The sequence below is a fragment of the Petromyzon marinus genome, chromosome 49 (assembly GCF_048934315.1).
Source record: "Petromyzon marinus isolate PM22_M1 ecotype Great Lakes invasive population chromosome 49, UKy_Petmar_22M1.pri1.0, whole genome shotgun sequence".
Taxonomy (NCBI): Eukaryota; Metazoa; Chordata; class Hyperoartia; order Petromyzontiformes; family Petromyzontidae; genus Petromyzon; species Petromyzon marinus.
The window spans coordinates 1,498,968-1,526,855 of record NC_133715.1 but is presented as its reverse complement, the minus strand read 5'-3'; the positions used below and the strand labels follow the sequence as shown (position 1 = coordinate 1,526,855).

General features: G+C 54.8%; 1 protein-coding gene across 1 annotated transcript in view; it reads left to right on the top strand.

Moving 5' to 3' along the window:
* LOC116952895 (inositol polyphosphate 5-phosphatase OCRL-like) overlaps nucleotides 1–26,834 on the top strand; it is a 52,265-nt gene extending 25,431 nt beyond the window's left edge. Inside the window, exons 7-23 of the mRNA XM_032972576.2 lie at nucleotides 1,100–1,490; nucleotides 2,377–2,538; nucleotides 2,988–3,092; nucleotides 5,202–5,316; nucleotides 6,241–6,357; nucleotides 7,952–8,139; nucleotides 8,519–8,630; nucleotides 10,103–10,212; nucleotides 11,406–11,541; nucleotides 12,595–12,705; nucleotides 14,279–14,444; nucleotides 15,020–15,231; nucleotides 16,361–16,459; nucleotides 20,638–20,722; nucleotides 22,127–22,254; nucleotides 23,263–23,374; nucleotides 24,474–26,834. Of these exons, the coding sequence (XP_032828467.2) occupies nucleotides 1,100–1,490; nucleotides 2,377–2,538; nucleotides 2,988–3,092; nucleotides 5,202–5,316; nucleotides 6,241–6,357; nucleotides 7,952–8,139; nucleotides 8,519–8,630; nucleotides 10,103–10,212; nucleotides 11,406–11,541; nucleotides 12,595–12,705; nucleotides 14,279–14,444; nucleotides 15,020–15,231; nucleotides 16,361–16,459; nucleotides 20,638–20,722; nucleotides 22,127–22,254; nucleotides 23,263–23,374; nucleotides 24,474–24,598 (2,474 nt within the window). The 3' untranslated portion in view covers nucleotides 24,599–26,834. The remainder of the gene's footprint in view (nucleotides 1–1,099; nucleotides 1,491–2,376; nucleotides 2,539–2,987; nucleotides 3,093–5,201; nucleotides 5,317–6,240; nucleotides 6,358–7,951; nucleotides 8,140–8,518; nucleotides 8,631–10,102; nucleotides 10,213–11,405; nucleotides 11,542–12,594; nucleotides 12,706–14,278; nucleotides 14,445–15,019; nucleotides 15,232–16,360; nucleotides 16,460–20,637; nucleotides 20,723–22,126; nucleotides 22,255–23,262; nucleotides 23,375–24,473) is intronic.
* The last annotated feature ends 1,054 nt before the right edge of the window (nucleotides 26,835–27,888 follow it).

Here is a 27,888-nt window from a genome sequence, read left to right as displayed (position 1 = left end):
AATGAAGTAACCTGAGAGTAATTTTACAAATTTTCGCAAATATGACCGGGGCGTCGTTACGCACAATGGCCGACTCTTTTTCAAATAACACCGCGGGATTTTCAGCGTCCGCTCTGGGGTAGAAGGGAAATATTTTACGGTTAATTCACCCGCGGTATTAACCAGGGCGGCCCGGGGTGCTCGAACCACGAACTTCCGCAGCAAGCCGCTCAACGCCGCAGCTCCACCCTAGCCGGCGGGTGGAGCTGCGGCACGGCGCTTGGGGTAGGCGCGCTGTTCACCCGGCGAGGCGAGTTCGATTCCCGACCGGGGGGTTGACGTGAGCGCGGCGAGCAATATCCCAAGCGGACCCTCGCCTCTGTCTGCCTTGAACGACCCGCGCTGACCGGCGTGGGGTGGCATGGGTCAGCGACCGCCGTGACCCGCACGGCGGTCGGAGTCCTCTGTTCCAGCCGGGGATTGAGAATGGTGCGTGAACTGACTACAGCCGCCTTCTCGATGGTGTGGTGTGTGCTGTGTCGGAGACCAGTGGGGAACCCCCCCCACCTGAGTCTCCCGGAGATTGAGAACAAGCCCAGGTTTTAATGTGCCTGAGCAAATGTTGCTGAAGAGAGCAGTGCAGGAGGGCCCCATTGCCCAATAGCCGTTCCACAGATTATTTATTTTTCCTTCGAGAAGTTGAAACCGATGTCTCTTATCCTCACTGTGTTCGCCTAAGGAGCGGGGACACGGATTTTATGAACCAGTGCCGTGAGATACGATGCCTCGTTTCTGAATCGAAGTGAGCAGAAGTGAGCAGAGCAATTGTGGCAAGGGACTGGTCGAGGGTGTGTAGGTCATCGTTCCGCCATCGTTAGAGCCTCGCTGATTGCAGTCACAAGTAACCACGTCCGTGTTGTGTCTTATTAAAGTGCTGTGTCAAGCTAGGACCTTTATCTAAACACTCACATCTGTCAGTTCAACGGCATTGGTTCACGCAAGCAGCCTGACTCTGCTGCCAGAACCGCGTCTCAGTTTGGCCCATGTTCAACCAGCGCTGCTGAAGCTGTGCCGTGATTCGTCCTTTCCACCCCGCCCCCCCCGCCCCCGCTGCCCTCAGGGACGCATTGCGGCTTCGACGACAACTTTGCCGACATGCTGTCGGCGAGCATCGGCCGGGGTCCGGGCCCCGGCAGTTTGGACAACGGGGCCGCCGGTGGTGGCGGCGGCGGGGCCGTCGCGTCGGCCCCGCCGCGCCACCGTCCCGTGAGCAGCGACCCGCCGCCCTTGACGTTCGACGAAGACGCGTTCGGCACGGGGCCGCCGCCGGATCCGGTCGCCCGGAGCGCCGGAACGGCCGAAGCGCCGAGGCCGACGTCCCGGAAGCTGCCCCCGCCCAGGCCCCCCAAGCCCCTCGCGGCGGCCGCCGCCGCCGGGGAGGGGGGGGAGCGCCGCCCCCCGCCCAGACCCCCGCCTCCGGTGCCCGCGCGGCCCCTGCCCCGCGGCGTGGGGTGAGCGGCGTCATCGTCGGCGTCATCGTCGGCGTCATCGTCGGCGTCCTCGCTACCCCGCGTCGTCATCAACACCGCAGTCGCGATTGCATAGCGATTGCAACGATCGTCGTCATCGTCACCGACGTTGCGATCGTCATAATCATCATCGTCCGTCTCATCATCACCATTGTCATCTGTATGGGGATTGAGTCTTAACCCCCCCCCCCAACCTCGCATGTGAATAATCAATAACGGAGTTTGCCCAACATCTTGACATAGAACCACAGATCTTGGGCAGTTGTTGGCAACGCCGATTGTGGTTGCGTTTGTGGTGTACGGCGCCTCCGTGCGGTAAACTGTGCGCTTTGCAAATTCTACGGCAGCTTGTTTGAGATGCAGTTTGCACAAATGATGCAAAATATGAATAAAACATTATTGTTATTATAATTATTGCACTATAATCATTACCGGGGGACACGTGGTGGTTGAGCGTAGTGCCGGCCAAGCCACCTAAATAAAACTTTTTATTTTACCAGGTGAGGCCCACTGATCTTTAATGCTCTTTTTTCAGAAGCGACCTGGCCAAAAATGATAGCTCAACAAAGTGACTTATCACGTGGAAATTTATAGCAGCCAAACGCTCTCAACGTGTCTTGATTTTAATTGTGGAGGGAAAAGCCGGAGGACCCGGAAGAAAATCCACCCGACCACGGTGGAGAACGCGCAAACTCTAAATACACAGCGGCAGGCGGCGGGGTCGGGATCGAACCCACGACCCCTGCATACCGGGGCGAGGTAGTGAACATCTCCTAGCCACCGTGGCGTCCCACGGTGGCGAGACACGCTGCGTCGGCGCTGCCCTCTGCGTCGCGTGACGCGGGCGTCCCCGTGTGCACTCACGCAGGCAGATCACCCGGCAGGACAGCGACGGGCCGGCGGGCCCCATGTCGCCCCTCACCACCCTGCGCACGCTGGGGCCCGAGCGCATGTCGGTGCAGCGTGAGGCGCTCATCCAGGAGTATATGCGGCGGCGCGCGCGCGAGTTCACCACCAAGTGCACGCTCAGGTGGGGCTCGCCGCGACGGTCGCCGCCGTCGCTACCACCACCGCCGTCGCCGCCGTCGCCACCGCCGCCGCTGTCACAGCTTCGGCTCGCTGCTCGCTCCGTTAGCTTTTTTGGTGGCGCAACTTGTTTTCTCGTCGTTGTGGCTCCGCGCGGTCGTGCGAGACGTCTGCACCGTCGAGTTTTCGTGCCTCAGACCTCCCGTGCCGTAGAGGCTTGTGCGTCTCGGCGGGCCGTCGGGCCGGCTCCGGCTTTAACGGAGGTCTTCACCCAGCAGCTGCTGTCCGCAGCGTTGGAAGTGTGCCCTTCTCAGAGCACCAAACGCGCCTCCCACCGGCCCCCATCTTGCCGGTGCGGTGGTTCGGGAGCGCGCCGGTTCCATTCAATCCCCCCGCCGCGGAAGTTGAAACAACGGAGGCGGCGTCCGCCCCGAACCGTGCGTCCTCTTGCAGGTTCTTCATCGGCACGTGGAACGTGAACGGCCAGAGTCCGTACAACAGCACCCTGAAAAGCTGGCTGAGCTGCGACGAGGAGGCGCCCGACGTCTACTACATCGGGTACGCCGGCCCGGCCGCACGCTCGGGGAGGTCGTTGGTGCCGCGCCAATGCCACGGGACCCTCGAGCTCGGCGCTAGCAGCACCATCAGTACCGCCGCCGCCACCGCCGTCCGAGCTTTTGCGCGCTTGTGATGACGTGTGTGTGAACGTTATGAAGTCACGAGGCCATTGCCAAGTCGTGACGTCTGTGTACACGCGACACGTGTGCCGTGTGTGTGCGTGTGATACGGATGTACTTTGTGTATCACACACACACGCATACCGTGTGTGTGTGATACAGATGTACTTTGTGTATCACACACACACGCATACCGTGTGTGTGTGATACAGATGTACTTTGTGTATCACACACACACGCATGCCGTGTGTGTGTGATACAGATGTACTTTGTGTGTCTGATATACCCATGCTTTGTGTGGGTGTGATAGACCGCGCTGCGTGTGTATGTGGTGTATCACACACACCCATACCGTATGTGTGTGTGTGATACACCCGTGCCGTGTGTGTGATACACATGTGCCGTGTGTGTGTGATACACATGTGCTGTGTGTGTGTGATACACATGTGCCGTGTGTATGTGTGATACATCCGTGCTGTGTGTGTGTGTGATACACCCGTGCCATGTGTGTGTGTGTGATACACATGTACCGTGTGTGTGTGATACACATGTGCCGTGTGTATGTGTGATACACGTGCCGTGTGTGTGATACACATGTGTCGTGTGTGTGTGTGATACACATGTGCCGTGTGTGTGTGATACACGTGTGCCGTGTGTGTGTGATACACATATGCCATGTGTGTGTGATACACATGTGCCGTGTGTGTGTGATACACGTGCTGTGTGTGTGTGTGATACATCCGTGCCGTGTGTGTGTGATACACATATGCCGTGTGTGTGTGATACACATGTACCATGTGTGTGTGTGATACACATGTGCCGTGTGTGTGTGATACACATGTGCCGTGTGTGTGTGATACACATCTGCTGTGTGTATGTGTGATACATCCGTGCTGTGTGTGTGTGTGATACACCCGTGCCATGTGTGTGTGTGTGATACACATGTACCGTGTGTGTGTGATACACATGTGCCGTGTGTATGTGTGATACACGTGCCGTGTGTGTGATACACATGTGTCGTGTGTGTGTGTGATACACATGTGCCGTGTGTGTGTGATACACGTGTGCCGTGTGTGTGTGATACACATATGCCATGTGTGTGTGATACACATGTGCCGTGTGTGTGTGATACACGTGCTGTGTGTGTGTGTGTGTGATACATCCGTGCCGTGTGTGTGTGATACACATATGCCGTGTGTGTGTGATACACATGTACCATGTGTGTGTGTGATACACATGTGCCGTGTGTGTGTGATACACATGTGCCGTGTGTGTGTGATACACATCTGCTGTGGGTATGTGTGATACACATGTGCCGTGTGTGTGTGATACACATGTGCTGTGTGTATGTGTGATACATCCGTGCTGTGTGTGATACACATGTGCCGTGTGTGTGTGATACACGTGCTGTGTGTGTGTGATAGACGTGCTGTGTGTGTGTGTGTGTGATACACATGTGCCGTGTGTGTGTAATACACATGTGCCGTGTGTGTGTGTGATACACATGTGCCGTGTGTGTGTGGGATACTTCCGTGCTGTGTGTATGTGTGATACACCCGTGCCGTGTGTGTGTGGGATACGCATGTGCCGTGTGTGTGTGAAACACATGTGCCGTGTGTGTGTGGGATACACATGTTCCGTGTGTGTGTGATACACATATGCTGTGTGTGTGTGATACACATATGCTGTGTGTGTGATACACGTGCCGTGTGTATGTGTGATACATCCGTGCCGTGTGTATGTGTGATACACATGTGCCGTATGTGTGTGATACACATGTGCCGTGTGTATGTGTGATACTTCCGTGCTGCGTGTGTATGTGTGATACTTCCGTGCTCCGTGTGTATGTGTGATACATCTGTGCTGTGTGTGTGTGATACACATGTGCCGTGTGTATGTGTGATACATCTGTGCTGTGTGTGTGTGTGCGAGACACCCGTGCTGCGTGTGTGTGTGTATAACGATCTTGTGCTCTGCGCTGCGTGTCTAGGTTCCAGGAGCTGGATTTGAGCAAGGAGGCGTTCCTGTTCAGCGACTCCCCGAGAGAGAAGGAGTGGGTACAGGCGGTCGTCAGTGGCCTGCACTGCGGCGCAAGCTACAAGCGGGTGACCAGGGCTGCCTACAGAATGTTCCCCCGATTACCGGTCTGGCCGCGGTCAGAAGTTTGAGTAAAATTTTCTGTTGAGATTTGAATAACTCAAACCCATCGTTCCTCCGAGGTCGGCAAAAACTCGGCGCTACTTCGCACGAAGCGCACGTGGTTTTTACCACGCTGCCGACTACCCGCAACGCCGTTCCTCTGGCCTCTCTGCCGAGACGCTCGAGTGGGGCTGTCTGGCGCGAGGGCCACTTCGTGGTGTCGCGTCGAGCCCCTCTGTGTCGGTCTCCGTGGGATGTCGGCAGCGGGTTCCGTCCCACGGACAGACGGCGCTCGAGGCAAGCGCCGGTCGCCCAGCGTTGGCTGGGAAGATGCCGAAAGAAATCCCTCGGCCGGCGCCTTGAGGGTTTGGCACCGGTCGCGTTGCCGCGGTGCGAGCGCTCGACTCGCCCGTCGCGAGTGGCGACATGTTAACTACCTCGCCTGGTATACAGGACGTTGTGGGTTCGATCCCGACCCTGTGGTGCCTGCTGTATTATTTGGAGTTTGTGGTGTCTCTCTCCCCGTGGTCGTGTGGATTTTTCTCCGAGTCGTTTTTTTTTCCTCCACATTTGGAATCAACATCACACTTCGTTGAGCTGTCATTTGTGATAGCCAGGTCGCTTCTGAAAAAGAGCTACATCGCTCAGTGGGCCTTACTTGGTAAAATGAATATTGTTTAACAGTTAAGTTCACCTCCCCCCCCCACCCCCCCCCGCGTCTTTAACATTAAACGCGGCCCGCTTTGTGGAAAGTCGACTGTGGTCGTCCAGTATAGACAACCCTCCCGGCGGTCGTGTGGAGTCAGTTGTGTGGGCGAGCGTCGCCCCGCGACGAGACAACGCGTCCGCGTCGACTAACCGCCGTCCTGCTGCCGCCGCCGCACGTTCAGGTGACGCTGGTGCGCCTCGTGGGGATGATGCTGCTCGTGTACGCGAAAGCGGCGCTGTGCCCCCACATCCAGCAGGTGGTGACGGACACCGTGGGCACGGGCATCATGGGACGAATGGTGAGCGCGCGGTCCCGACCGTGGCGGCCGCCGTTCCGCTCGCCGCGGAGTCTCTGGCGCACCGGATCGGAGCTCCCCCGGCAGAGATGCTGGCGGACGTCGCGGTTTATGTTCGCCCGTCGGCACGAGCGTCTCGGCCGTCCCGAATATTGAGATGTATTTTGCTGCTGTAAATTTTCACGTGATAAGCCACTTTGTTGTTGAGCTATCATTTGTGGCCACGTCGCTTCTGAAAAACAAGTCAATAGCTCAGTAGGCTTTACCTGGTAATTTTTACGTGATTTGTTTACCTTTCCTATACTTAGCACTCCTATCGTGTTTTGAATTGTTGGTTGTTGCCGCGTTCTGACCTGCCCCTGACTGGACATCTCCAGTATGAATACATATTCTGATTCTATCTCCTTCACTGAGCCGACGGGTTCCGGTTGTGGTTGAGATTGGAATCTGAGGCTCGAACTTTACTCTGACAGTCTCATTTTTGTTGTTGTGTTTAGTTTGTTGTCCTTCCTCCCCACCTCCGATGAGCACGGATGGCGATGCACAGTGTGGATAGAAGTTCAACATCCATACATACAGTTTACTAGGCCGGCAGAGACGGGCACCGTCTAAAGGACTTGCGACTAATGTAATTTTACGAATGAATTTGTGACTTGTAATCGGTAGCCAATTGACACAAGACACAGTCATTTGTTTTTTGAAACTAAATGACAGCTTTCGTGACTGCAGGGATTCATATTTTTGGTTCTTTCGGTAAAGTCACGTAGAAGGGAAACAATAAAATATTGTTTTATATTTTTATTATTTTATTGTTTCCCTTCTACGTGACTTTACCGAAAGAACCCAGAATATAAATTACAGCTGTCTCGTAATCGGAATCTACTTTGTTCATCTCTGCGTCAAAACAGAAACAAATTTTTACCGTTCGATTGCATGACCTTTTTTTATTCACGAACCTAAGATCGACTGAACATGGTATTGTGACCTGCTGTTTGGTTTAGTGAGTGGGTGGGTCGGTGGGTGAATGTTTTGTAGTGGTGGTGGTTGAACACACGGTGGGAGTGACTGTGGCTCTTGTGCGTGAGCCATGACTGGCTGCTGTGTGTGCCGTGCGTGTGTGCCGTGCGTGTGTTGCGTGTGCATCCTGCGCGTTTGTCGCGTGCGTGTGTGCCGTGCGTGAGTGCCGTGCGTGTGTGCCGTGCGTGTGTGCCGTGCGTGTGTGCCGTGCGTGTGTGCCGTGCGTGTGTGCCGTGCGTGTGTGCCGTGCGTGTGTGCCGTGCGTGTGTGCCGTGCGTGTGTGCCGTGCGTGTGTGCCGTGCGTGTGTGTGCCGTGCGTGTGTGTGCCGTGCGTGTGTGCCGTGCGCGTGTATCCTGTGCGTGTGTGCCGTGCGTGCGTGCCGTGTGTGCCGTGCGTGTGTGCCGTGCGTGTGTGCCGTGCGTGTGTGCCGTGCGTGTGTGCCGTGCGTGCCGTGCGTGTGTGTGCCGTGCGTGTGTGTGCCGTGCGTGTGTGTGCCGTGCGTGTGTGCCGTGCGTGTGTGCCGTGCGTGTGTGCCGTGCGTGTGTGCCGTGCGTGTGTGTGCCGTGCGTGGCTCCCCAGGGCAACAAGGGCGGCGTGGGCGTGTCGCTCATGCTGCACGGCACCAGCGTCTGCGTCGTCAACTCCCACCTGGCGGCGCACACGGACGGCTGCGAGCGACGCAACGAGGACTTCCGTGACGTGTGTGCGCGCATGAGCTTCCAGAGGGACGACCCTGCACGGACCCTGCTCGGCGTCTCCAACCACGAGTGAGGGGGGGCGGCGGGGGTGGTGGGGTGGTGCTAGGGGGAGGGGTTTGCTCGAGGTGGGGGGGGGGGGCGTAGCCACACGGCCTTCTGGGAGTGCGTACTTTCAGCAGGATTGGTTCCAACGCAAGCAAGCTTGGGACGGGGTTTTGACATTGAGTGTCTCATCAGCCGACACCGGTGATTAGGCAAGCACTTTATCCGTTAGACACGGGATCCTTATTCGACACGAAACTCGTATCGCACGCAACGCACAAAAATAAAACCTAGCGTCGCTACGACAGTTTGGGCGTCTAAAACGTGGATTCGCCCCCTGAACGTGAGCGGTGCCGACTCGGCGCTCGGACTCACTCGCTCGCCCCCGGCGTTCCTCTCCCCGCAGCGCCCTCATCTGGCTCGGGGACCTCAACTACCGGATCAACAACCTGCGCGCCGACGAGGTGAAGCACCTCATCAACAACTGCGACTACAAGAAGCTGCAGGCCAACGACCAGGTGACACCCGGCGGCCGGCGCGGCACGAACGCGGGCCCTCTGGCCCCTGGGTCGGGGCCCGGGAAAGCCGTTTCCTTAGCGAGGGGCCGAGCGCGGCGGTGCGTGGTCTGAAGAGGGGGGGGGGGGGCGAGAGAGCCAGCCGAGCCACGGCGGCGCTCGCGATCGGAGACGTCTCCCGTCTGCAATTGTCGGTCGACGCGGTGTCGATGCGTTCATAAAAGCGCAACTCGCGAGATGTATCGCAGCTCCTTTGCGCGAAAAATGACATTCACAATTGGCTGAGTGAGGTTGAAGGGGCGGGCAGTGTCCTGCATGCAGATTTAAAAAGCTTCCACAGACGAGGCCCTCTTCTTCTTCTCCTTCGTCTTCACTCTTATCCGATGGGGTGGAGCGCTCCCGCAGGGTCGGAGGTTGGAATGGCAAAACCTCGAGCGCCCGGGGTCTCCATGGGGACCCCGGGGAACCTCGTGGCCAATCGGCGACGCTTCTCGCGGCCAGTCGCCGTGGGCTGCCCCCCGGGCCAAGGGCAGTGGGATCCTTCTCCCTGGTGAACTGGCTCTAACCGCACCTCCGATTAGCATGGTTGCATACGTACGGTGCGAAAGAAGTTCAACATACATACATACGTACATCAATGCTGTATGCCTACTACTTTCGGTGGGCGGGGGGAGGGAGAGGGCTTCATGTCAGCCGGAGCTGTCCAGGCCTGAGATCCAGGAAATAATTTGGCCACAGGGATTTCAATGGAAAAATATTCCTTGAGAAATGAAGCCCTGCTATTGCCAGGTGCACGTGGCTGCCCTGTAGTCTGACGCTGTGGAGGCAGCAGAGCAAAGGTTGGTGGATCACCGCAACACAAATGTTGAGAAACTTTCTCCCCGTGGGCGTCAAGGAGGTCCTCCCGGGCCACACCAGGGGAGGTGGAGCAGGAATACTGAGAGCGGGCGGATATGATACCCTCAACGTGGCATGTCTGTATGTTGAACTTCGTTCGCACTGTAGGTAGCCAACCATGGCCATCGGAGGTGCGGCAATTAACGGGAGCCCAGCCCGCGTGCCGCCGTGGACAGAGCTGTTGGCTTGCATGTAGATGCTGAACACGGGTAACACGGCCAGCAGGGAAATCTGGGTACAGAGACAAACATCCCCCTCTCTGACACAATGGAATTTGGTGGCAAGTGCTGTTCGTGAGCGCCTATGAAAGCCGGCGCGGCACACGAGGGGATGGGTGGCCAGCACCACGCCCGGCCGCATTTGTCTCCCCAGTGGTCACGTTTACCCATCAGGTGCTCATTTGAGGCCGAGTCGACCTAGGGGAGGCCTTGGACCGGTTAGAAAATCGTCACTGTTGTTGACCATGAGCGGGAATCGAACTTGGGTCGCCGATTCGCTATACTACTACCTCTCCCCACATGCACGCACACACGCGCGCTCTCATACGCACGCACTCACACGCACACTCGTGTCCACAGCTAACGCAGCAGCAGCAGAAGAAGGCCGTGTTTGTGGATTTCCGGGAGTCGGAGCTCAGCTTCCCTCCCACCTACAAGTACGACCCGGGCACTGACAACTGGGACACGAGGTGAGCGAGCGAGCGAGCGAGTAGGCCCTGTTTAATCCTGTAGTGTATGTGTGTGTGTGTGTCCTGCGCTAGTGGGGAGCGGTAGTCTTGCGGTTATCGTGCTGCTCTATGAACCCGATGACCCGAGTTCGATTCCCGCTCACGGCCAACACCGGTGACGATTTTCTGAACCGGTCCTGGGCCTCCCCTCGGCCGACTCGGCCTCAAATGAGTACCTGGTGCGGTGTGTAAACATTGCCACTAGGGAGACAAAGGTGGCCGGGCGTGGTGTTGGCCACCCACCCACCGGCCTTCATAGGTGCTACTCGCTAACAGCACTTGCCCAAACAGTCTGTTTAAGGCTATACGTGGGGTCTTTGTCTTTGCCCTGCGCTACAAACGGGCGCATGTGATGCCTCCAAGTGGCCTGTATGTATGCATGTACGTTGAACTTCTTTCGCACCATACGCAGCCAACCGTGCTCGTCGGGGGGCTGGGCTGCCTTGGATTGCCAAGTGGCGGCGATGAGCTTCGGGAAGAGGCGATGGCTTACGCGACAGGGATGCGCTTTATTTACCAGGGGAATTCCTGAGTTCTCAAGGCTGGCCTTCGGGAGGTTTCTGCATTGGGATGTTTGGCCAAGTCAATGAACGCAGACTCCGGCACTGGCTCTAACCGTACGGGGGAATGGTGATTGTAGGGATGTATGTTAAACTTCTTTCGACACCGTATGTGTGTGCCCTGCGCTACAAATCCGGCGGCCCGAGTTCACACCCCACCTCCCCTAGGTCCACTCAGCCTTAAACATGAGTAACCTTGTGTGCTGTGTCAACACCACCCCGACATGTGACGTGTACCGGCCTTCGTGGGTGCTACTCGCTAACAGCGCTTGCCCCAACAGTCTGTTGAAGGCCATATACGGGTGATCTTTATGTTTATGCGTTATATATTGTGCGTACACGTGTTGTGTGTACGTGTGCATTGTATTGTAAGTACACGTGTGCCATGTCCCGTGCCCGTGTTCCGTTCGGTGCGTACACGTGTGTCGCTCGTGCACGCGTGTCACGTGTGTGACCCGTACACGCTTATCACGTGTGTCACGCGTGTGTGTGTAGCTGCGCACATGCCGCTCGGTGCACACACACACGTGTCACGTATATATGTGTGTGACGCGTACACGTGTGCCATGTGTGTGGCTGTGCCACGTGGGGCAGTGAGAAGGGCCGTGCCCCAGCGTGGTGCGACCGCGTGCTGTGGCGTGGTGACGGTGTGGTGCCGCGTGCCTACCGCAGCCACCCGTGCCTGCGCACGAGCGACCACAAACCCGTGAGCGCGGCGCTGGACGTGACGGTGAGCCAGCACGGACAGCTCGACCCACCCACCCACCCACACACCCATTAACCCAATCACTCATCCACCCACCTATCTACCCATCCATCCGCCCACTCACATACTCACTCACTCACCCACCTATCCACCCACTCATTCCCCATTTCACCCACACACCCATCCACTCATTCATCCTTTCACCCACTCACTCGCCCACCAACCCATCCACTTCACAACTCTGAAGGCCCCCTTGTGCCCCAGTGCCAATGTGTATGCACTGCACCAGGTACTCGTTTTAAGGCTGAGTTGTGTCTAGGGGAGACCCAGGACCGGTCTAGATATTCGGCACCAATGTTGACTGTGAGCCGTAATTGAAGTCTGGTCGCTGGGTTCGTGGCGCCGTGCGCTAACTGCTGCGCCACCACTCCCCACAGTGCCCGCCATGTGCGCCTATGTACATACCTGTACATTCATTCACCTAGATAGCGAATCCTTGCCATTGCTTATTCCTGTCTCTTGAGTTTTCCCACTGTGGACCATCCTCATCCTTGAGACTCAGTGAGGTGTTTGTGAGTAAATAAGCGCCATGTTAATAATAATAATAACAACAACAATAATTCAGAAGCCTGGTCATTACCATTCATGAGTGGCTTCACCTGGGAGGAAACCAGAGCACTCAGAGAGGATGATGATGATGACGATGATCACGATAATGACGATGCTGATGATGATGCTGGCGATGCTGCTGAATAATGATAATGCTGATGATGATTTTACTGACGATTATGATGCTGTATTGCAGGTAAGCATGGTGGACCAGCTGCGCTATGATGATGCTGTTGACGATTTTTATGCTGTTGACGATTTTGATGCTGTTGACGATGATGACGCTGACGGTGACGCTGACGATGATGACGCTGACGATGATGACGATGATGACGCTGATGATGATGATGACGCTGACGACGATTATGATGATGACGATGATGATGCTGAATGATAATAATGCTGAATGATGATGATTCTGACGACGATGATGCTGATGAAGCTACTGCTGCGGATGATGTGCTGCAGGTGAATGTAATAGACCAGCTGCGCTATGGGAGCGTGCACGACGAGGTCATCCGCCAGCTGGACCGATTGGAGAATGAGTTCCTGCCCTCGGTGCTGCTCAGCTGCGTGGAGGTAAGAGCCGGCATGCCACGGCCGTGGGCCGGACACGGGACACCACCACCGGCCTTTGACGGGTCCTCATCATCATCAGGGCATCACGGTTTCTAGGAGATGTTATCTACTTCTCCTGGTATACAGGAAGTCGTGGGTTCGATCCCGACTCTGATGCCTGCTGTATATTTGGAGTTTGCATGTCTCTCTTTCCCCCTGGTCACGTGGATTTTTCTCCGCTTTCTCCACATTGAGAATCAACATCACGCGTTTAGAGTATTTGGCTGCTGTACATTTCCACGTGACGGCAATGAGCCCCTTCGTTGAGCTATCATTACTGGCCAGGGCGCGTCTGAAAAAATAGCTACGTAGCTCAGTGGGCCTTGCCTGTCAATAAGCAAATAATAATAAAACAATGATTTACATTAATTTGTAAAACCATCAGCCATGATCTATCCACTGCTGGATGAAGGGCTGCCTGAACCATCGCCATCTCTCACCATCCCGCGATGTCACGAATCGCCGATTTCATCGAGCGCAAGAGCCGATTTCATCGGTATTTGTCCGACCCCTTCCGCACACTGGCGACACGTCCGGGAAGACTTGGGGCGCACCCACGCTTTACCCCACCACGCACAACCTTCCAGTCGACTGGAGAGGGGCTGGGAGATTTACTCGAACGCGACGACCGCTGGATGGCGAGTGCCTTGCGCTGTGACCGTTCCACCGCTGCCGTGTAATGCGTATCAAACGCACGGGAAGACATTCCCTGGTATATTTTCTTCTGTGTATTTTGACAGCTTTTTCTTGCCGTGGTGTCAAGAATAAATTAGCAGACGCGGTCTGCAGTAGTTTCACAGTAGGGGGGGGGTGGGGGGTGACGTTCCTGCATTTAAACCCAATTGAGTAATTTGCGGGTCAGTTTTCAAATTTGGCAAATTTGGATTCTGACGCCGGGCACGCAATGGCCGACTCACGGGGATCTCTGACGGCCATGTGAAGTGGAGCGGCGCGGGGTATTTTACAGTTTAAATCACCCACACCAGTAACCCGGCTGGGCGGCCTGTCGGATTCGAACTGCGAACCTCGGCAAAGAGTGGAGAATGTTAGGGCCACCGCTGGGGCCACCACTGGGGCTACCGCTGGGTCCACCGCACGCCGCCCATCGCGTAACCACGCTCGCCCCCCGTGCGCAGGTGCGGGCAGCCGGGCATAGCGCCTCCGATTAGCACGGTCGGCTACGTACGGTGCGAAAGAAGTCCAACGTGCTTGACATACAATCACCATTCCCCATACGGTTACAGTCAGTGCTTGGAGTCTATGCTCATCGGCTTGGCCAAACATCCCAATGCAGTAACCCTCCCGTGGGCCAGCCTTGAGAGCTCTGGCTTTCCTGGACGCATAAAGCGCATCGCTGTTGCGTAAGCCATCGCCTCTTCTCGTGGCTCATCGCCGCCACTTGGCAATCCCAGACGGATCAGCGCCTCCGACGAGCACGGTCGGCTGCATGCGGTGCGAAGGAAGTTCAACGTGCAATACAGCGAGGCGTACTTTACATACCTAGCGGACGTCATAGTGACATCGCCGTGTGCAGTTCTCCTTCCCAGCGGTGAAGTTCCGGCAGCTACGCACGGAGACGCTGCTGATCCGCAACGACGGACAAGTGCCGTGCACCTTCGAGTTCGTGCCCAAGCTCAACGACACGAACTACTGCAAGCCCTGGCTCAGCGTGAAGCCCAACAAGGGCTTCATCATGAAAGGTGGCCCCTCGTCTACCACTCTACCCCTCTACCCCTCTGCCCCTCTGCCACCGTACATATCGGTACGCTCTGCTCCGCATGGCGCTAAAGCCAATCCACTGCTGAGCAAGGGCCTCCCCTCGCCGTGTGGACCGTGCGGGTTATTTGACCACAACGCAGGTACCTGTGGGTTGGTGACCGCGGGGAGCATAGACACTGGAGTGTTGTACAGTGCAACAATGGATTTTGCTACACCGCCTTCTTCTGACAGAGTAGGTCCACAACAGCCTATAACACGTGTTTTACACAGATCAACCTATAACACGTGTTTTACACAGATCAACCCTACGTGTGCATGATGTATCCTTACTTGTTGTTACTTGTGCTGTCACTCACTTCATCACTCACACCACCACTCACTTTGTCACTCACTTCATCACTCACTTCATCACTCACTTCATCACTCACTTCGTCACTCACTTCGTCACTCACTTCGTCACTCACTTCATCACTCCGTCACTCACTTCATCACTCACTTCATCACTCCGTCACTCACTTCATCGCGCACGCCGCCGCCGTTGTTTCCCGGCACGCAGGGGAGCAGGTGGCGGTGGCCATCGAGGTCTACGTGAACCAGGAGATGGCGTCGCTGCTGGGCGGCGGGCAGGGCCGCTGCCTGGACGACATCCTGGTACTGCACCTGCAGGACGGCCGCGACCACTTCCTCATCATCACCGGCTCCTACACCGAGAGCTGCTTCGGCGCCTCGCTCTCGACTCTGTGCCACTCCACGCAGCCCCTCGCCCTGGTCAGTATGCATGTTGTGTGTGTGTGTTGTATGTATATGTGTTGAACGTCTTCCGCACCATACGCGGCCAACCGTGCCAATCGGAGGTGCGCGGGGAAGGACAACAAACTAAATGCAAAAAGCGGTTTTCAAGAAATTAGTTTGTCAATCTGGATGATGATGATGATTTAAAAGAGCATAGCGCCAGTGGCTTCCTAATATTGGAAGGAAGGGCGTTCCTGACGATTGCAGAAGCGCATCTGAAAGCCTGCGATGAGGTGACCGTCTTTATTCGATGGTTGGCCAAAAAGCCGCTGCTGCTGCTGCTGCGACGATGACCTGAGTTCGCTTGATGGTTTATGCTTCTTTATTATATTGGCAAGGTATTGTGGTTCATTTGTGTAATGGGTGCGACCTATATAACGTATTTTTTGGCAACAGGAAGCCAATGCAGCTCAGCGAGCAGGGACGGACATGGACGAATCTTGGAGTACCCGTCACGACACGTACCAAAGAATATTGTACACGCCGCAGCTTGCAAATGTTGCGACGAGGAATTTTTCCCCAAACTTGGTCCAGATTTGCGCGCCGGTTGTGCTGTCTGCGTCACTTTGCGCGATGATGGATCCATCTGGAGCCCTCTCAGAGCGGTGCAACCATTTGCGATGAGAGAACGGACCGCGGAAGCGGATGCTTCGGATCTACTCCAGACAGATCCCCTTTTTTCTTCAAGTGACCTTTGCTCCCACCGTGCTGCGCGGGGTCATGCTCATCGCATCACAGCCGCACCAGTGTTGTTAATTATCGCAGCTGGAATTATGGGGGTGTTCTTTTCATTCAGCGAGCAGCGAGTGGGCCGAGTCCATCAACTGGTCACGTGGGAGAGCGCGGTTTTCTCATCGCAGGCAGTGGCTGAAACCCAGATTGGAACCCAGGGTCCCGGGGGTGCTCTGGCCGAGCCCTCTGACCTCTGAGCCAAACGATCGACGATTTTTCTGTCGCTGGCTTGGTGGGAAAGAGCGCCGTTCCACTCTCCTCCTCCCCCACCCTCCCCCACCCTCCCCCACCCTCCCCCACCCTCCCCCACCCTCCCCCTCCCTCCCCCACCCTCCCCCACCCTCCCCCACCCTCCTGCGTGCGCGTGACGCAGGTGAACACGCACGATGTGGGGGAGCAGAGCAGTGCGCAGGACATTCCCAAGGAGATGTGGATCCTCGTGAACCACCTGTACCGCAACGCGCTCACGCAGGTACGGACCGGCGGCGGCATGCGGGCGAGCGAACGAGCCGGTGGGGAGAGCGTCTGCTGACGATTACACACTCTGCTGACATGGGGCCCTTTCGTCCAATCCACTGCTGGATGAGGGCCTTTCCACGCCGGTTTTGTGTGCAGTGCGGTGGTTACCCGTCCTAGCGCCGTCCCAGGCTCTCTACCCTGCTTGAAAAATTGTGGGTGCATTTCCGTGGCGATTTCGTCAAAGGCTGGTTCCTACAAGTTAATTGTCGCAAGCAGTAAACAAAAAATTTAATTACATTGCTAGGCCAGGTGGTGACACCTGTCCTCCGGTTGGTTGTCAGGCCAACCAAAGGGAACATTCGACGGCCGCAAGCCGCCTGCGTAAGCAACGCTTGGAGCACACAGTGAGCGTGTGAGCCCACGGACGAAGGCGCCGCATATGGCACAATAAATGTGAGACAGATGTTTTGCACTGTCCAAGCTCCACCACTCATTGCCTCACCAGTGAAGATGGAATTTCGTGAATGATTCGCCTGGGCAGGCTCCATCTAGGGATGCCTGACTGCCTGCTGATATTTCGAAGTGTCCTCCTACCAAGCGACTCCCCCGCAGTCTTCAGAACGGGTTCTGTGTGTTCGTGCAGAAGCCTGTTTCTAATGGCGCTTCGTCAACAACACTGGCGTGTGTTTGGGTCAGTGTGCAGTTGTGTTTATTGATATTAGTTGAGTGTGCGGGGGGAACGGTAGTGCAATGGTTAGTGCGCTGCGCTATGAACCTGGTGGCCCGAGTTCGATTCCCGCTCACAGCCAACACCAGTGACGTTTGCCAGAATTGGTCCTGGTGCCTCGCCACCACCCGACACAGCCATACTAGTAAGGGTCGTCACGTAAACAGAACGTGGCCAATTCGTCACTAGTGCAGCACACCGGTGTGTTGGAGAGCCAAGCCACAACATTTACAAACTGAGTACGACGTTTCACCAGTAATTACAACTAGCTTCATCAGGCGACAGCCAGATTTGTGGAGAAGTCTTACTGTTTCGTTCCTTATATAGAGGCGTAGATGTGGTGACCACCCTTCTGCGCTCTTGCACAATGTGGGGGAGGGGGGATTGCTGAGGCAACGTACATTATGAATGTGCATTACGCGAGCCCTTTGAACTTGTTGTTCCTGTCTATTGTGTCTAAAGAACACTTGTTTCTTGTGGCAAGGTGACTTTTATAAACAAAAGGAAGGAGCAGCAATGGGTTCTCCTTTGTCTCCTGTGATAGCGAATTTGTATATGGAATATTTTGAAACAAAAGCAATAGCTTCAAGCACACTAAAACCATCTGCTTGGTTTAGATATGTGGGAGACACATTGGTGGTCTGGCCACACGGCAAAATACACTGAACGCATTTCTAAATCATTTCAACTCGCAAAATCCATCCATCCAGTTCACCACGGAACAGGGTAGAAATGGTCAAATAAGGAGGTACCATGGTGTAGCTTCTGTAACATGTTGAATTTTACTTCTCAGACTGTCACCATCTGACACTTTCTTAGCTGGATGAATGAGCATCTTGATAAGAGCAGATTTCTGTGTGGGGTGATGGTGTGACTCTGCATTCAGATAGGCGTCAGTTTGCGTTTTCTTTGGTTCAGTGCTGACAGGCCATGTGGCCAGATGACGGACGTGTCATCTACGTATCTCTTCCACAAGGAGGGACGTAGGGTGGATGTCTGGATGGAATCTGTCTCAAATTTATCTATGAAAATATTCGCTACCACTGGCGATAAGGGAGAACCCATTGGAGTACCCTCATTTTTTTGTAGAATGTACCATTCCAGGTGAAGTAAGTGTTCATATTCTTAGTTCTTTCGGTAAAGTAACGTTGAAGGGAAACAACAAAATAATAAAATATATATAAAACAATAAAAATTCTCACGACGTTTCGACCATAACACAAACGGTCGTCTTCAGGTATGTCGGTTTGCATAAATTTATTTATTTAAAAACGGTGTATTTATTTATTTATAATAAAAAAAAACGTTAGCGCCACGCGCAGCGATTTGGCAGTTTATTTAGATGGACTAGTCCATCTATGTTCTGAAAAGAGGAGGGGGGAGACGATTTTTTTTAATGTATGCTGTCTGAAAGCCACTGTAAGCGTGAACAATCAATTAAGACCTGAAATGGTTTATCAAATCTTTCCAATGATTGCTAAGCCAGAATCCATCTTCTCGGTTGAAATTGTCTCTGTGCTTGTATATGTGGATAGCCTCATGAACGAATCTCTCATGGTAGCCAGATGGCTTACAAAGAACCTCTGTCTTGGAAAAGTCAATGGCATGTGAGCCTACTGAATTATAACAATGATCTGCCACGGCCGAGGTGTTGGTCCTACCGTGTTTAAGGTCTGCTTTGTGTTCACGAATGCGGTCCGAGACATGGCGTTTGGTTTCTCCAATGTAACTACTACCACAGAGGCAACTTAGTTTGTAGACACCAGGGTATTGTATGTCCGGAATCACACCTTTTACAGACGGAACCAGATCACGGATTTTATGTAATGTGTTGAAACGGACCTGGATCTTGTGTTTATTCAAGATTTTGGAGATCTTTTTTGTGATCCCTGCAATGTAGGAGCTGTGAGGTGTGATGACGTCATGTCACGGGCGCTGAAAGGTGTAATGACGTCATGTCATGGGCGCCGTAAGGTGTAATGACGTCATGTCATGGGCGCCGCAAGGTGTGATGACGTCATGTCATGGGTGCTATAAGGTGTGATGACGTCATGTCATGGGCGCTGTAAGGAGACACCTTCGAGAACAGGGGCGGGTCCGAGTGAAGGGGGAGGAGCCGCCCAAGGGGTACTTAAGGGGGACCCCGTGACGAAGGCGGGGTCGTTGTGGGAGCCCCGGGGCGGGGTCGTTGTGGGAGTCCCGGGGCGTGGTCGTTGTGGGAGCCCTGGGGCGTGGTTGTTGTGGGAGCCCCGGGTTGTGGGAGCCCCGGGGTGTGGATCGGCCCCAGGAGGTCTCTCCTCCCGCTCGTGACCGGACGGTGTTGGCTGAACCCCCGTCCGGGGTGGACGAGTGGGAGAGCCGCAGAGATAGCCGAGAGAAGGGCTCGAAGGAGCCTGTGAGAATCGGCTGGGAGTGAGTGGGGTTCTTCTCTCCTTGGCCGGGCGGTGTTGGATGAACCCCCGTCCCAGTCCGAGTGAGAGAGCCCAAGGGATAGCCGAGGTTAGGACGAGCAGAGCTTTGGGGTCCACGGGAAGGACCAAGCAGAGAGAACACGTACCCCCCTGGTGTGAGCCGAGTGTTGAAACCGCGTTAATAAACGGCGAAAGCCCTTACAAGAAGTTCCGTCTCCGCGTGGCTCTACGACGCAACATAATGAACGAAGCAGGAAGACTTCTCCACAAATCTGGCTGTCGCCTGATGAAGCTAGTTGTAATTACTGGCGAAACGTCGTACTCAGTTTGTAAATGTTTGTGGCTTGGCTCTCCAACACACCGGTTAGTGCTGTACTAGTGACGAATTGTCACGTTGTTTACATGACAACCCTTACTGGTTGGCTTTGTCGGGTGGTGGCGGGTTTAACAACACATTTATATATTTACGGGATCTAACCCAAAAACCTCTATTATGGTGGAGGGGTCTCCTATTGCTCCATTCATGGACGATATATACACACACCTCCTTCTTCCTCCTGCACGCGATGTTGTAGTTGTTGTAGTTGTGATTGTAGTCATTGTTGTGGTTGTTATTGTTGATTTTGTGGTTGTTGTTGTGCTTGTTATAGTTGTGGTTGGTGTTGTAGTTGGTGTTGTGGTTGTAGTTGTTGTGGTTGTAGTTGTTGTGGTTTTAGTTGTTGTGGTTTTAGTTGTTGTGGTTTTAGTTGTTGTGGTTTTAGTTGTTGTGGTTTTAGTTGTTGTGGTTGTATTTGTTGTTCTGGTGTTGTTGTGGTTGTGATGCGGTTGTTGGGAGTGGTCCCCACTGTGACCATGGCAGCAGAGAAGAGCCAGTGCTTCTGATGCGGAGCTCCACTGCTCCACCGCTCCCCCTCGACACCTTGTGCCGTTGGGTAGCGCCGGTGCTCCGTTTCGGCCGATGGAGGAGGCGAGCTCACGTGGATCCGGTGGGGGGGGGGGGGGGGGCAGAGATTAGGATTTTGCCGAGATCATCTCCGCGTGGTGTTTCCCCAGGAGGATCTGTTCCAGCAGCCGGGCCTCACCGCCGAAATGGAGGAGATCCGAGATTGCCTCGACACCGACATCCCCGACACGCTCCGTATCCTTTCCGCCGGTGTAAACACACGCACACATGCACGTGCACACACGCGCACGCTCGCGGGTTCATCCACCCCCGCGTGGTCGTGCACACACGTGGCATTGGGGGGAGGGCTTCACCCAGCAGTGGATTGACCGAGGGCTGTAACTGGCGTGGGCAAGAGGAGAGATCCATCCTTCCCGGATTTGATCCGAGCGAGACGTGGAAGCGAGGAACTCGAGAGTCGATTCTCGAATCCGACCGCGCTCTGAATCGTCGTGACCGCTCGTAGAATCGCCGGTCAGGGGTGACCGGTGACGCCTCGACCCAGGGGGCTTGGGCTTCACGGCTCGTGCGGCGTTGGTGAACTGCTCGGTTTTGAGCTGGCCAGGCGATGGTGGCACTGCAATTATAGGCTCTTGAACGTGTCCGTGCAACAGCCTCGTTGGGTGTTCTCCGCAAATGTTGCTCGTTGGAAAAGTTTGCGGTTTGAACCTGGCAGGCCGCGCTAGTTATTACTACGGGTATATCGACCTTGAAATACCACATTAGATGTTAAAGATCCCGTAATGTCACTCAAAAAGAGTAGCGCCATTATGTACCTGCATTTTGTTTCAAATTAACAAAAAATTGCCCGCAAATGATTCACTTGGCATCACGCACAGCAACATCACCCCCTACTGTGAAACTACTGCAGACTGTCTATAGAACACAGCAGCGCCTTACTTCGAGATTGTCTGAAGTGATAAGAATAGCACAAATACACCAAATGTACTAACTTATAATGGTTAGTATAATAATGGTTAGTATAATAATGCTTAGTATTATAATGGTTAGTATAATAATGGTTAGTATAATAATGGTTAGTATTATAATGGTTATTCTCCGGGTCTTCCGGTTTTTCCCTCCACATTTAGAAACAACATCACGTTTAGAGTATTTGGCTGCTGTACATTTGCACGTGGTGATGAGCCACTTGGTTGGACTATCATGTGTAGCCAGATTGCTTCTGAAAAAGATCTATACAGCTCAGTGAGCCTTACCTGGTAAAATTTAAATAGTTTATCATTTTACATGCGGGAAGAAACCTCCTCGTGTACGTGCGTGGGTCGTGTACGTGGGGAATACTCCATGTGCACGTGGGGAATACTCTGTGTGTACATGGGGAGTCCTCCGAAAGGCGCGTGGGGAATACTCCGTGTGTACGTGGGGAATACTCCGTGTGTACATGGGGAGTCCTCCGTGTGCACGTGGGGAATACTCCGTGTGCACGTGCGGAGTCCCCCGTGTGTACGTGGGGAGTCCTCAGTGTGCACGTGGGGAGTCCTCCGTGTGCACGTGTGTGGGTAGTGTGCAAGGGGCGCTGCCGACGTGGTGCTGGGAGCGTGGGAGCCTTTGCGTGGCTGTTTCCTGAGCCCCGAGCAGCTGGGAGTAACCACTCGGTGGCCGAGTCGCTGCTCATGTTCCTGGAGGCGCTGGCCGAGCCCGTGGTGAGCTGCGAGCTCTACGGGCAGTGCCTCGACAAGGCGGGCAGTGCCTCACAGAGCAGCCAGGTGGGGTTACACCGCGCCGCAGTACACACCACAGTACACGCCGCACCTCAGCACACCGCACAATACAGCGGCACACCACAGCACACACCACAGCTCAGGACACTGCACCACAGTGCAGCGCAGTACACCCCATAGCACCGCGGCACTGTACACGGCTACACACAGCTCCACACCGTGCCACACTGCACCACTGTATGCCACACTGCAGCATAATCTCTCGCTGTCCATCAGCTCATAATACAGCAGCTGCCTGAATTACACTTTGTGCAAAGTCGGTGAGTATCGACCCCCAAAACGACAAGATGCCAGCAACAAACAGCGCTATCAACGTTTTAATGAATACAATATTTTATTGAGTAACTTGGGAAAAGGGAAGATGGGAGGGAATTCCAAAATGGAGCAGTGCGAGGGAAGAAGCCCAAGAGTCATGCGGTGACCGGTAGTGTGGTGAGTGGGCGAGAGGGCGAGTGGGCGAGAGGGTGAGCGATCGATAGGGCGATCGGGCGAAAGGTCGAGAGGGTGAGCAGGCGAAAGGGCGAGAGGGAGAGTAAGTTGTTGTGACCGATGTTTGAACGCAGTGTGGCTGAGACGAAGTAGTCAGTGTTTGGCAGTCCGAGTCCTCAATATGGGCGGAGTGGAAGAATGGGCGAGTGAGGTTCATGGGATGAGTAACCGCGGTAGCAGCAGCAAGAGAAGAGCGATCGGGAGGCGACTGATCGCCGGTGAGTGACCGAGTGATATCACCTTGTCACATCTGCACGATGGTGCCACGCGAATCGCACATCATTTAGAAGGATGTGTAACCCCTCCTCCCCAGTCCTTGTCATTAACATCGTCGTCGTCATCGTCGTCATCGTCGTCGGTGGTGGTGCACGGCGCACTGTGCGGTCATTGTTGTGGAAGTGGCATTGAGCGTTGTTCCTCCTCGTCCCCCTCAACGCCCCCTCCCCCCCCCAACCCTCCCCCTTCCTTCTCCTCCCCCTCGCCCTGCCGCCTCTTCACCACCAGGTGATTCAGCAGCTGCCCCGCTGTCACCTGAACACCTTCCGCTATCTCATGGCGTTCCTCAGAGAGTTGCTCAAGCACTCGGAGGATAACGGGGTCGAACCAAAGTTGCTCGGTAAGACGTTGATTTGCGTTTTGTTCGTCATCCCACGGGGGAGGGGGGGGGGGGCGGCAGGGTGCTGGTGTAAGCGGCGACGCTCGTCGCCTCACAGCAAAGAAGGAGGCCTGGGTTCGATTCCCGACTCGGGCGCTTGTCCGTGTGGGGTGTTGCGGTGCTCCCCAGCCCGTCGTTCTGCGTGGGTTTCCTCCGGCTTCTTCGGTTTCGTCCTCTCAAAGTAAAAGCCCCCACAATGTAACCGGTCAGTCCACAAGTCGAGTAAATGGCCCGATGATGCTGGATGTAGTCGCCAGCGAAACGTCAAAGTTTCTCAAATTGTGAATGTTGTGGGTTTACTCTCCAACACACCCGTGGGGCTGCAGTAGTAACTAAGTTGCAAGTTTTGTTTACGTGACAAACCTTACTCATTGGCTGTGTCGGATGGTGGCGGGTTAACAACACATTTATACCAACGCGATCTAACCCCCAAAAATGTTTGACCTTTATTATGAATGTAACCGGTGTTGGCCTAACATTCCAATGCTCAGAAATCACCCGAAAATTACTCAGCTGGGCTCAAACAGAGCAGCAGCAGCAACATTGCCCCCTGCTAAGAAAACTCGGCTAGGCCCTCCTGGAAAAGTCACGATCATCCCCATGAACAATCATCTCCTCATCGTCATCATCATCATAATCATCATCTTTACCACCATCATAACCATAAACCTCATCTCCCATCATCATCATCATCATCTTCGATCACGCTTGTAACGATGATCCACGACGAACAGAAACCCGATTGCGAAGTTGAGTTGCATCTTCGCGACGCACTCGGGAGACAGCCGGCCACGCGGATCGAAGAGTTTCCCAAAACTTGGGAGAGACACAAACCGGAGAAAAAAGGGGAACTTTCGGATAGTCAACTCCCCGTCGGCTGAACACGCGGCTTAGTTAGACAACGTCCATTGCGTGTTGGGAATCGCCCCGTGCACCCCGCGTGCCCGTTCCTTACAACCGTTTTTAACGAACCGTCGCACGCCCCCTCCTCGTTTGCCGCCCCCGTCGCCACCGCCCCCCCCTCGTCTCCCCTGCCCCCCCCTGCCCCCCCCCCCCCCAGCGACGGTGTTCGGGGGCCTGCTGCTCAGGCCGCCGGGCAAGCGGCGGGCGCTGAGTTGCCTGGAGAAACAGAAAGCCGCCGACTTCATCTTCAACTTCCTGCTGGAGGCATCCTCGGCCGACTGAGTCCCGGCTCGCAGCGAGCGGCGGCTCGTGCGGCGGGGTTGGCTCTCCGTTAGAACATCGACAGGACCAGGGTTATCAACTTTTTTTGCCCGGAGGCCTAGCCCCCCCCCACCCCCCCCTCCCCGCCCCCCCGCGGTGGGGCCCACTGGCCCCGACGCAACATTTCGCCCCTCTTCGTCCGGCGCCTGGGCCTCTCCGCCGCCATAGGCCCCTGGCGTGCAGTCGCGACCGCCTGCGTCACCTGATAACTAACGCCGCTTAAGCTTCCGAGACGCATACGCACGTGCGCGCGAGGAGAGAGAGACGCATGGACCCGTTGAGTCTCCCTCTGCTGTCGATGCTGCAAGCAAACCGCCGCCGCATTGTGAAGACATCCCGCTCGGGCTGTGGCTGCTGCAATGGGCAGGTGCGGTTGCTCGCTGGGTGAAGGCTGTCCAGCACCAGCTGGTCCAAAATCGACACCCGCTGACTTAACAGCTCGAGGTGACGTTTTTTTTTTTCTTCAAACAAACGTTTAAATACAATTGAACAATCGCAGTTCTAATTTTGATGTCGAGCGGCGGCGGCGGCGCTCCGGACACGCCGCATGAGTTCGATTCCCGGTCGAGGCTAACATCGGTGGCGACATCCAAACCAGTCCTTTAAACCCGTGCTGAGATCCCTTTGTTAATCGTGTTAAGGCCATCCGTGTGGATTCCACACGCAGATATATATATAAAAACGTATACCATGTCACGACACTGTATGTAAATAATTCACATTTTTATTTTGCGTGTATTGTAATATCAATCTAATCAATAATCAAATCTGTTAAGTGATAAACGAGCGGGGTATCCATACGTGAGCCGCTATGAGGATGAAACCGGCGCACCGTCGTCCACCGCTGCATCGCGGCTGCTGCAGTCGCTCGCATCTCACCGCGGACCAGAGGGGGGACACCACGAGGCAGTCCTTCAGGAACTGCGTCGTCGTTTATTTCCTTGTTGCTTGTGCACAAAGGCGGCGAGCGTGCTTTTTCACAATCATCTCCGTGTGAGCCGTCGTTCGCTTGACGCTGCACGGAGCCCCCTGTTGTGCGGTGCTTACATTGGGTTTGAACTCCTCCTGGTGTGTGTGTGTGTGTCTGTACACCACCTGGCGTGTGTGTGTGTCTGTACACCTCCTGGTGTGTGTGTGTGTGTGTCTGTACACCACCTGGTGTGTGTGTGTGTGTCTGTACACCACCTGGTGTGTGTGTCTGTACACCTCCTGGTGTGTGTGTCTGTACACCTCCTGGTGTGTGTCTGTGTCTGTACACCTCCTGGTGTGTGTCTGTCTGTACACCTGGTATGTGTCTGTGTCTGTACACCTCCTGGTGTGTGTGTGTGTGTATCTGTACACGTCCTGGTGTGTGTGTCTGTGTCTGTACACCTCGTGGCATGTGTGTGTGTGTCTGTACACATCCTGGCTTGTGTGTGTGTGTATGTACACCACCTGGTGTGTGCGTGTGTGTATCTGTACACCTCCTGGCTTGTGTGTGTGTCTGTACACCTCCTGGCATTGTGTTTGTGTGTCTGTACACCTCCTGGTGTGTGTGTGTCTGTACACCTGGTGTGTGTGTGTGTGTCTGTACATTTCCTTTCGTGTATGTGTGTGTCTGTACACCTCCTGGTGTGTGTGGCATGTGTGTGTATGTACACCTCCTGGTGTGTGCGTGTGTACACCTCCTGGTGTGTGTGGCATGTGTGTGTATGTACACCTCCTGGCGTATGTATGTACACCTTCTGGCGTGTGTGTGTATGTACACCTCCTGGCGTGTCTGTACACCCCCTGGCGTGTGTGTACACCTTCTGGCGTGTGTGTAGGTACACCTCCTGGTGTATGTGTGTACATCTCCTGGCGTGTGTGTGTACATCTCCTGGCGCGTCTGTACACCTCCTGGCGTGCGTGTGTGTACACCTCCTGGCGTGTGTGTGGGTCTGTACACGCTATGTATAGTTCCACGTGCACACACAACAGTCGCGGAGTGGACAGCTTGCGGGGTAGAGCTCCTGAGAGGTTATCCGAGTGAAGTCGTACACGAGTTGGATTAGCAGTTCAAATAATACCATTATTTATTTTTTTGCGGCAGCTTTCACACAAACAGAATGTCCCACAAAAAAGCGCGCTGCTGTACGATCCGAGACGACGTGAGATTACAAGCGAGGAATGATGACTACTGAAAGAAATAAACACGATCGCTTGAAGGTGAAATACATTATTTGGTGCTGTTGGGACTGTTGCTGCGTTGCAGCAGTGCGCAAGGACAACTTAACAAGAAACTCGACACACTCGTCAATAACGCTGGCTTAGAAGGAACACGCGTATAATGGGCGACGTTTCAGGCAATGACCCTTCATGGCACTACACGGGAGGCAAGAAAGAATAATACATGAGCGACGTTTCTTCATGGGACATGCACGGGTGTATGTGCCATGAAGAAGGGTCATTGCCCGAAACGTCACCCATTACATTATTCCTAAGGCAGCGTTAAGTGACGAGTGAGTTGAATCATTCAAAGAGGCTAGGGAATAAGATCTGAGTTTTAAGATGAGATTTCAAGATACCATTGGCAATGGGGGTGGACGTTAGCCGTGGAGATTCCACATTCCCATAGTGGGGGCCAGTCCAGCGGGCAGCCACTACTCACGTCCCACAAACTAGTACTCAGTTTATTGACCGTGACGATGATGTTGAACTGGTCGAGAATAACGACATTGGCAGCCAAGGGAGAGGGAACGCCCCCTTGAGAGCACCTCGGCCACGGAGATGGAGTGATAAGTTCAACTCGTGGATGGCCGCCGAGTGGATTTGTTGCGTCGTGGGACTGCGAGAGATGGTGACGACTCGGGGAGGCCTCCATCCAACAGTAGATCAATCATGGCCAATGATGATGGGACCCACTCCCAGGGGATTTGAACTCGTGACCTCCAAGTTTGCGGGTTGCGTGCTCGGGGCACAGCTGTGCGCATCCAAAGGTCAGAGTCGGAATGCGGAATGGACGTTGCCTTGCGCTTATTTTACCCCCCAAAAATGCCACCAGTCGAGCTGTTTCATTTAGTTTTTTGCAAACGTAATCTTGACGCTAAATGTCACCCCAGGTTATAAACTGCAGCGCCACTGCTCGACATGAGCGATGATGCACGCACGACTCAACCCTGGCCAGCCTCGCTGCCTGGGGGGGGGGGGGGGGTCGAGGCGGTTGTGAGGGCCGACTTGAACGGTCCGCCAGAGCTGGACGCGGCAGGAGCGATTCTGCCACAAAGGGTCAA